General features: G+C 58.4%; 1 protein-coding gene across 3 annotated transcripts; it reads right to left on the bottom strand.

The window, feature by feature from the left end:
• Positions 1 to 1,195: 1,195 nt before the first annotated feature.
• DBP (D-box binding PAR bZIP transcription factor) lies at positions 1,196 to 9,435 on the bottom strand. Of its 3 annotated transcripts, none has more exons than XM_090048962.1 (4): positions 8,983 to 9,435; positions 3,733 to 4,053; positions 2,747 to 2,967; positions 1,196 to 2,168 (listed from the first exon to the last, which is right to left on the bottom strand). In XM_090048962.1, the coding sequence occupies exons 1-4, from the start codon at positions 9,224 to 9,226 to the stop codon at positions 1,953 to 1,955; spliced, it is 1,002 nt and encodes a 333-aa protein (XP_089905088.1). In that variant the 5' UTR covers positions 9,227 to 9,435; the 3' UTR covers positions 1,196 to 1,952. The 3 variants fall into 3 exon arrangements, with proteins under 3 accessions (XP_089905088.1, XP_089905089.1, XP_089905090.1); XM_090048963.1 differs by having other exon boundaries at positions 9,079 to 9,414; XM_090048964.1 differs by lacking the exon at positions 8,983 to 9,435 and adding an exon at positions 7,823 to 8,003.
• Between the last annotated feature and the right edge of the window lie 396 nt (positions 9,436 to 9,831).

The following is a 9,831-nucleotide window of genomic DNA, read 5'->3' as shown; positions in this document are numbered from 1 at the left end:
TGTAGAAAAGAAAAACTTTCCCCGTCCCCCCACCCCCAGTGTCTGTACAAAATGCCCTTCCTGCCCTCCCACCTCCCCAGTACCCGCAGTCCCAGCCTGACGCAGGCACCCCCAACCCAGCATGCAGGCTGAGCTGATGTGGGCATGTGCCCCTCCCCCCCCACATTGTCCAGCTGACACCCCTGTGAGTGGGATAAGCCCTGGTCTCACTGGGCTGCCTGGGGGATGCAGGGGTCCTGGCCATGCCTAGGGCAGGTGGGATGGCATAGATGGCCAAGTACTTTTACCAAAATATATCTCACATCTGAACCCTGGCAAAGAAGTACACAGGGAACCCACCCCCCACCCACCCGTTGGCCGGCCAGCCCTGAGGCATGGTTGGCAAACCCGTTTGTACTGGTCCGGTGGGGAGGAAAAACATCCCCCCCCACACCAAAAATATAATATGCACTGGGCAAGAGGGGGACCCAGGGCAGTAAAGTGGTCAGAGTGCAAAGGGGGGAAGGTGGGATCTGGTGTGTTATAGCAGGGGGAAGGCTGGGAGCCAGGACACCTGGGTGCTATCCTAGTGCTGGGAGGGGAGCGGAGTGGGACAGGATGCCTGGGTTCTATCAGAGAGGTGGGAAGGACCATGAAAGCAAAGTTCTCATTATATAGAAAACAGGGTCAGAGTTTGACTAGTTCCTATGTACAGCTGGAACAGAACCCAGGTGCCCTGCCTCCCAGCAACACCCGCCCCCCTGCTGTAACCCACCAGGTCCCCACACCCCTGCCAGATTTCAGACAGAACCCAGGCATCCTGGGCCAGATCCCTGCATGGTCCCTCCAGCCATTCCCAATCTGTGCCTGTTTTGGGAATTGCCTGTGAGTGCTGGAATACCAAATAGCCACCAGGGGGTGCATGGAGTTGTGCTGTAATTGACAGCCCAATGGGGAAGGAGGGGGTTAAGCTGCAGCTCCTTGGGGCTCTGAACCAGTTGCAGCCCCCTCCCCTCGTCATAGCCTCTGGGTTCCCCCCCGTTCTCAGGCTTCTTAGTTCCGCACCAGTGAGGTTGGGGCCATGTGGCGTGGGGTGGGCAGTGGGAAATGTCCACATGGGCTCATTGCAGCAGCAAGTGGGCACTGAAGCAGGTGCTTGTTGCAACAGGGGGCATCCATGTGATGTGCAGCTCGGGGGGGGGGGGGGGGGGGGGGGAGGAGAGTGACCTCTGCTGGTATGGCCTGCAGCATGTGCTGTCCCCACAGCCACTTAGAAGTCGGCCAGCCCTACTATAAAGCAATGCACTTCCTTCCAGTGCTGGATGCTTAGAGGCAGGGTTGAGTCAGGACATGTGGGTTCTGTCCCTGGTTCAGGCACCTCACAAAGCCTTAGTCCAGTCACTTAACAGTTCAGGAGTGAAGCTCTCTACCATTCACTCCCCATGTGTAGCATCACAGGGGGAAACAGAGCAGGGACAGCAACTTCTCTTGCTAAGTGGCCTGCCAACCAATCAGAGCAAGGTGGTGGGGACAGGCAGAGCTGGAAGAATGAAATCCTCCCGGCTCCACTGCTCCAGACCTTACTTTTCTCTGGAGCTGTTACAGAACCCAGGTGTCCTGGTTCCCAGCCTTTCTGGTCTAACCCCCCAGACCACACTCCCCTCCTGGAGTTGGGAGGGAACCCAGGCATCCTGGCACTGACCCTCCTCTACTGGATCAGAGCTGTCCCCATCAACACTGGTCCCCATCCTCTTCACTGAGGCTTTGTGCCAATGTGTCCAAGCTGGGAAGGGGGCGCTGCATCCATGGGCTCAGTCTGCCCCTGTCCCTGGGTGTCTGTGCCCTGTAGGGCAAGCCTTGGAGTCTGCCAGTCCTAGGGGGCTGCTGCTGACCAAGTCCCAGGGGCCCGGCCAGCCCCCACCTCATCAGAGGAGGTTCCACTCCATGTGTCCACAGGGTGGGCAGGGCTGTGCCTACAAGGCTCCATGCTGGGCCTCATACTTGGAGAGGATGGAGCGGTAGCGGGACAGCTCCTGGCGGATGGCAGCCACCTCCTGGCGCAGCACAGCGTTCTCCTTCTCCAGGAAGGCCGCCCGCACTGTGATCTGGTTCTCCTTGAGGCGCCGAGCGTCCCGCGACCGCTTGGCTGCCTCATTGTTCTTGTACCGCCGGCTCCAGTACTTCTCATCCTGCCGGGTAGGTAGGCAGAAAACCCAAGAGAGGGACGGATGGACGGAGTGGAAATGAGAACAATGGATGCAACAGAGTCATAGGAGAAGAGATAGATGGACAGAGGATATACAAGGTGGACAATTGGACAGGCAGAGAATAAATGAAGTAGACAGATAGACAGAATAATTAGTATGGACAGATGGATGGAAAGAAAAATATGGGACAGAAAATAAAAGACAGACATAGATAAAATGAAAGAGATGGACAGACAGCAGGGATAAGACAGACAGAGGGACACAGGCAGAGCAAGGGGAAGGAAGGGAAGCCAGGAAAGGAAAAGATGGAAAATAAATGTTTGGGAGCAAAACATTGGAAAAGGTAAATAAACAAATCAATGGGAGAGGAAGAAATTGAACGAGTCATACACACCAACCCAACCAGGCCCAGTTCAGACAGGTGCTCCTTCCTCTCAGCTACTGCTCCCAAGGCTAGCTTGGGGTGGCAGCCTTTAGCAGGGGCAGGCCTGTCCCAGCCCTACTCCCTGAACCAGCCAGTGCCCCCACTAGGGCAGATGGGAGCTGGCACCTGGCCTCACCTTCTGCTCCTCAGGCACCTGGATCTTCCGTGCCTTCTTCATTATGGGCTGGGGCTTGAGCTCCTCCTCGGAGAAGCGGTGCTTGCGCGGGTCAAAGGTCTCGTGCCCAGGGACACTGGACAGCGCCAGGTCCGCAGGGTCAGGGTCAAAGTTCATCAGCACCTCCACGCTGTCGGGATCCACAGGGCTGGGTGTGCTCCTGGACACAGGGGTCACCGGGCCTGTAGGAGGAGGCAAGGAAGGGTCAAGCCCACAGGCACAACTAATTCTGCCTCCTGCTGATTCCTTCACCAAGCTCCAATAGCACAGCACCCCTAGCACTGGGGTCCTTCAGTCTGTAAGAGAGGACATGCCCCCACTTCTGCACCCCAAAGGGGTCTCCCATCTGTGTGTTTGCCTAGTTGGGCCCTGCTTAGTGGGAACTCTGTGGGAACAGAGTGGGGGTCTCCAGCCTGGCCAGTACTGGACAGTCTGCAGGGGGCCCCATCTTTCTCCCCAGGGCACTGGAGACATACAATGTAAAGTCGTAATTATGCATAGCATCCTCCCCTACCCCACACCACCCTGGTGGCAAGGCAGGCAGGGGCCCCCTGACCCTGCTCACTCTCTACCTGCTGACAGAAGGGAAACTGAGGCACTGAGAAAGCAGGCTGAACCAGAGAGTGAACCCAAATGCCCTGGCTCCCAGCCCCACTGCTCCAAACTACTAATCTTACTTTCCTCTCTGAGCTGGGATAGAACCCAGGCATCCTCGCTTCCAGCAACCCCATGTGCATCAGGTTGGGGTGCCGGGGAACCTGTGCTGAGGAAACCCAGGGGTTTGTTCTGAACAAAACCCAAGAGAGAACCCATGGCTGCTGGGGGAGGCAAGAAATGGGGGAGGCAGGGGAGATGGGGGAGCAGGATGGGGGATGGGTGGACCCACTACCTATGTGCTCCCTGCCATCCCACTTCCCCCACCACCCCATGGTCCCCTCAGCGCCCACCTGTCTTGGGGCAGCCACTGCCTGTGCTGCCATCACTGGGCGAGGAGCAGGCTGAGGTGGTGGAGGTGCAGGAGGCTGGGCGGCTGAGAGCCCCTGCAGAGCCAGGAGCACTGGCATGAATGCGGTTGGGTGAGGTTCCAGGTGGGCTGCTGGGGCTGGGGGGCAGCCCATTCTCCAGCAGGAACTCGTCCAGGTCAACATACTCCACCTCGCTGTAGGGCAGGGCCCGCTCCCACAGCAGGGAGCCCAGGAAGGCCCCATGTCCTGCCCGGCTACCCCCCAGCTCTTCCTCCATCTTCCCCTCCTTCTCCTTGATGATGCCTATAGGAGAGAGGCAGCAGGTCAGAATGACGGGGTTTCATTTGAGCTTGTGGGGAGTGGGGAACAAGAAGGGTAGTCTGGTGGGTTAAGAATGGCTAGGAATCCAGATGCCTCTGTTCTATCTCTGCCTGTCTGTAAGTTGTCCTTTCACATTGTTCTGGCCAGGCTCAAAGCCCAGAGGAAAAAATTTATTTCAACCTGAGCCAGGGTTGTGTGAGCCTGCAGACTACAGGATTAGCCACGCATGTAGGGAAATGGTGAACACAGCTGTGCATGGTCTTGTGCACATGTTCCTATGCATGCGCTTTCCACTCCTGGGCACAAGGCAAGCATGCACATCAGGCTGTGTACACAAACATGTCACTTGTATGAATAAACACAATTATGGAGACATGCAAACACTTATGCAAGCAAACACAGCTGCCTGTATATGCAAACAAACAATTACTTGTGCACAGAAGGATGCACTGGAGAACATGTAGCTATCTGTACACACATGCACTAATACCCAGGACCGCACATGGAACTTGCCAGCTGCTTGCAAGTATGCAAAGGGGTTGTGGGACACATACATGTGTGAAGAGACTGCTGAGTGCATCTATGTGACAGAAGGATCCAGAGGATGCAGTGGTACAGCTGCACTCCACCTTTTGGGCCACAAAGCAGAAGCAGCTGGAGACTTATCTAAGATCTCCAAAAAAGGCAAGAATCTCCCTCCCATCCTGCTCTTGGAGCTCCCTCTAGCCCTAGGTCAGCTGGGGGCAGCAGCAGCAGCCAGGAGAAGAGAGGTGCCTCTGAGCACAGAGGCAAAGGAAAGGGGTTGCTGAGAGCAGATGAGAGGGGGAGATTCTTACCCCATTTAGGGACTTTTAAAAATGTAAGTGGTCTGTTTATCCTAGTTGTGGGTGGGAGAGACTGGGAGCAGAGGAGTGCACCCAGCCCTGCAGTGCAGGTCAAAACTTCTGCACCCACTTCATAAAATCCTGGATCCTCCTACATATGATGATGATGATGGGATGGGAGGGCACACAACTGGGGGGGAAAGGTGGGTGTCTAAGTGTTCAGGTGTGCACAAGCATATGAGCTCAAGGCTTTGGGGAGTGTGTTCACAAGTGACTGTGTATGTATGCGTGCTCATGAGCCTGCAAAACATTAAATTAATATATGGAAGTACTTGTATGTGAATGTTCATGTGCATGCCTGGATATTAGTGCATGTGTGCACAAATAGCTACATGTTCTCCAGTGCATCTTTCTGTGCACAAGTAATTGTTTGTTTGCATATACAGGCAACTGTGTTTGCTTGCAAAAGTACTTGCATGTTTCCACAATTGTGTTTATTTATACAAGTGACTGCATGTTTGTGTATACAACCTGATATGCACGCTTGCCTTGTGCCCTGGAGTGGAAAGTGCATGCACAGGAACATGTGAACAAGAGCATGCACAGCTGTGTTCACTCCTTCTGCAGACGCATGGCTAATCCTGTACTTTGCAGGATGTGCGTGTGTTCAGATGCATGAGTGTGTGAGCACACAGGCACGAGGTCTATAGGCATGCCACCAGCCAAGGAGCCTGCCCAGCCTTGCATGGGCATCTACGTGAGTGCATGGGGCAGCGTGTGTCCATGCAAGCAAACTTGGAGGATAAATCTGATGGGACAGGGAACCCCAGGGTCACGGGGCTGTGGGGGAAGGAGCACCCCTCGCTCTAATCACTGGCAGGCCCTCAGGCACAGGGAAGGGCCTGTGGGAGGGGTGGTGGCTGCTTGGATCAAAACCATGAAAAGGACAGAGATATAAAAAGGCAGATACAGATAGAGGGCTCTGTATGGGGATGGGCTGGTAGTTCTGTAGGGAATGGACAGTCAGACAAGGCACTCTGTAGGCAGATGGACAGACAGAGAGATGGACAGAAAGATATGGGACGTGCAGGCGGCAGGAGGAGCAGATGGGTGGATGTGGAGGATTGCCCCCCCCAGCAGGCAGCAGCCGCGCAGCCATCCTGGCCCACGTGCCGCTCCTCCCTCCCCCGCCCCCCCCACCCTGCCTGTAAACGTGAGGCTTGTTCACCTCGGGTGACCCTGGCTGCCGCACCATGTTGGACCTGCGGGCCTGACCTTCTGCGGGGCCTCCTGCCGGGGGGAGACACGGGGAGGGACTTAGACCTGGTTGCGGGAAGGGGTCTGCTGAGCCGGCATACGAATTATTTCATTATTTCTTTTTTTCCCTTTGCTATTCTTGCTGAGCTGCCTCGTCCCCGCCCACGCCAGCGCCGCGGGAGCGCTCTCTGCAGGGTCACGTGCAGGGACAGCCAGGAATAGAACCCAGGCGTCCAGGCTCCCAGCCCCCACCCCAACTTTAACTCCCTACACCCTACTCTGCTCCCAGAGCTGGGACCGAACCCAGGAGTCCTGGCTCCCGGCCCCCTGCTCTAAGCCACCAGACTCTCCTCAAGCAGGGACAGGATCCTGGAGTCCTAGCTCCCTGCTCTAACCCATCAGATTTCACCCCCTCTCCAGAGCTGGGAAAGAATCCAGGCATCTCAAGTCATTATATTCAGGTGACTGCATCCCAGCTCAGACCAGAGGTGCCCCCTTCACCCCAAAACAGGATGGGGTTCAATGTGCTTGGCTTTCACTTCCGGATCAAAAATACCCCCTTGTGTCAAGTTGGGACTTATGTCATGAGGCAAAGGATCCTAGGATTTATTTGGGGCACAGGCCAAAGCGTTTTGGAATGAGTGGAGATGGGGTTCAGCCAAAGGATTTTGAGATGAGACAAGGCCTGGTGCAGAGGATTCTGGGATGGCCTTAAATGGGATTCTTGAGGATGGCTGAAGGAAGTGGGTACTAACACAGGGTTCTGGGACCACGTGGAGAAGAGCATGGCTTGGCACCAAAGGGGCTGGAGTGGCAGAAAAGACTCCGGGATAGCCCGAAGAACAGCAAAGGGGTCTGAGATAGCTGCTGAAGGGAGCCAGGGGACAGTCCCAGGTTCTGGGTCACCACTGGGGAGAGCAGGGACCCGATGAAAAAGATTCTAGGATGCCCCTGCAGGAGTGGGGTGGGGGCAGGGGGCTGTCACACCGGATTTGGAGATGCTTCCCTGGCAACAGCACTGACATGGCACCTTCCTGGTATACCAAGGAAGAGAACAAGGTGGGAGACTCCCCTGGGGAGATGTCAGGCCGGGCTCCCCCACCCACGTGCTGACACAAGGCTGAGGCAGGTGGCAGAGGCAGGAGGCCCAGCCTCACCTCATTCCTTAAGCCTGACTCTGCCCAGTGCACGTGGGGCAGGAGGCAGGTGAGGGCTGCAGATCACGCCCTGTGCTGGGGAGCACTCAGGCCTGTCAGGGGCAACAGCTTGAGAGCACGATTCATCATGGCCCTGAGGTGACACGGTGCTGCATGTGGGGATGGCATGTCCCTCTCCACTAGCACACACGTGTGTGTGCATGTGGCACTACTGGGGGCCCCTTGCTGCCAACCTGCAGCCCCCACCTGCTCCACCTCACCCAACACCCTCACATGTACCTCTCTATTCCCATTCACAGACACTGCCTACCCCAACAGAGGACTGCTGGTTTACCTCACTCCCACCTTGCAGCCCCCTGCACTACTGGGGCCCCTCATTGCTAACCTGCAGCCCCCCCACGTAGCACAGCCTTGAAACTGCCAATCCTGCCAATACCCCTCAGTCCTGACCCACAACCCCCTACCATCCCTTTCCTGGGCTCCCCCAACCTTGCACTGTCCCTCGCTCCTGACCTGCTGCCCGCTGGGTCGTTCTCCAGCCAGCATCTGCTGGGACGGGTCGGTTCCCGCAGGGCGACTGGAGGCTGGCAGCCCAGGGCTGTTTGCAGAGGCAGGTCTGTGCCCAGTTTCCCGCAGAGGCTGCCCCGCCGTGGCCCGCACTGCTGTCTCCCAGCCCCATCTGCTCCTTGCTCAGTGTCAGTGCCCAGCAAGCCTGCCTGCCCTGCCCCGCCTCCCTGCCCACCCCGCACTGAGTGCTCACGCGTTCGGCAGCATCTCCTCAGGCAGAGGGAAGGAAAAGCCGTGCGAGCACGTTTCACTGCCTCCTGCCGTGTCCCGTGGCCCAGCAGTGTGCGGGCCAGTGGCTGGGATGCTTAGCCACCGCGTGTGCGGGTGCATGCGTGAAGAGCCAAGCGGCCCTAGGGACCAGCTCCCTGTGTATACTGGGGGCACCGATGTCCCCTGTAGAAAACTGGGGGTCACGGAGACACAATGACATGCACACACACACACAGACTCAGCTGTGTATATGCAGATGCACACAGACTCATAGATACACATAAGCGTGCATACAGCCCCACACAGACCCTCCAGTTCACACATTTGCAAAAAGACGCACTTGCACACTATGCTTCTTTCACACATACACAATGCCGCTGCTGCATATACACAAACACACACCCGGCGTCTTTATCAGCTACACAAACACATCCTACCTCTGGGCACATGCAAACAACATGACAGTGCTGTCACACATGTGCACACGCACGCACGCAACACCTTTGACACATGCACTCGCACACACATCCTCTCTTTCTCACATACAAATACACACCAGGCCTCTACAACACACAAGCACTTGTGTATGCACCCAGCTTCAGTTCACCATGATTAGTAACAGGCAGCACATGCATGCACACTCAACTGTCACACATGCACCATGCGTGCCAGCCAAGACTGGTAACACAGGCACAGCTGTGAGCACACTGTGACTTGTCACACACAAGCACACGCAGAGCCACCGCCACCTGGGAAACACAACACACACAGCTTGCTGCACGCACGCACACGCACACATTAGTGCGGGACATGCAAACACACACGCAGCTGGTCGCACGCACGCATGCAGCCCCCTCCCCCCAGCCCGGGGCACGCGCACACGTGCACGCACACACCTGGGCGGCGCGCACACGTGCAGGCGGGCGCCCTCCTGCGCGGGCAGGGCGTGCGGGGCCGGGCCGGGCCGGGCCGGCAGGCGGGGGGGCACTCACATGCGCTGGGGTCGCGGGCCCGGCGCTCCGGGCTCTTGCCGGGGGCTTGCAGCAGGCTGCGCAGACTCGCCATGCCGGCGCCGCCGGGGCCCAGCGGGTGCCCGGGCAGCCGCTCCGGGGGACCCAGCGGCGCCGCCTGCCTGGCCATGGCCGCGGCTGGCTCGGCTCGGCTCCGCCCGGGCAGCGGCGGCAGGAGGCAGCGCGTCCCCGGCGCCAGCTCCTCCGGGGGCCACGCAGCCCCCCCACCCTGGGCCAGGGGCGGGGCCTGCCGGCGGTGGGCGGGGCCTCCGGCCAGGCCCCTCCCCACCCGCCGTCCCCTCCCCCAGAGCCAATGAGCTGCTGCCGAAGCCCGTAGCGCCGGCCGCCGCGAGGGGGAGGGGGGCACGCCCGTCACGTGTCCCAGCCATGGGGGTGGGTGATGGGCAGGTGGGAAAGGCGGGGCTCCCTGACCTAGATTTGGCCAATGGCACGGCGGTGGGGAGGCGGGGCCTGACCCAGTTTTAGCCAATGGGAAGCGACGGCAAGGAGGGGAGGCCTCAGGGGTTGGGAGCACGTGGGGCAGCACGTGTGGCCGGGCCCCGGTGGCGGGGAGGCCAGGTCTTAAAGGGGCCGCACGGGGGAATGTGGTGGGGAGGGTCCAAGGGGGGAGGAGACAGGTTGGTGTCCCCCAGTCGGGACTGCGCCCCTCGAGCAGCCGCGGCCTTGCTCCCTCCAGAGGTGCCCTGGCCAGCTCGGAGATGCAGCTGAAGCAGC

This window comes from Crocodylus siamensis, chromosome 5 (genome assembly GCF_052110815.1).
Source record: "Crocodylus siamensis isolate JL-2025a chromosome 5, ASM5211081v1, whole genome shotgun sequence".
NCBI lineage: Eukaryota > Metazoa > Chordata > Crocodylia > Crocodylidae > Crocodylus > Crocodylus siamensis.
This window is presented reverse-complemented; position numbering and strand designations above follow the sequence as displayed.

Excerpts from the sequence above, each read along its gene's own strand:
- DBP (XM_090048962.1), bottom strand. The coding sequence starts at position 9,226 with ATGGCCAGGCAGGCGGCGCCGCTGGGTCCCCCGGAGCGGCTGCCCGGG. Across the intron at positions 2,968-3,732 it reads CAGTGGCTGCCCCAAGACAG|GCCCGGTGACCCCTGTGTCC; the intron begins GTGGGCGCTGAG and ends CTCCTCCTACAG. Across the intron at positions 2,169-2,746 it reads AGGTGCCTGAGGAGCAGAAG|GATGAGAAGTACTGGAGCCG; the intron begins GTGAGGCCAGGT and ends CCTACCCGGCAG.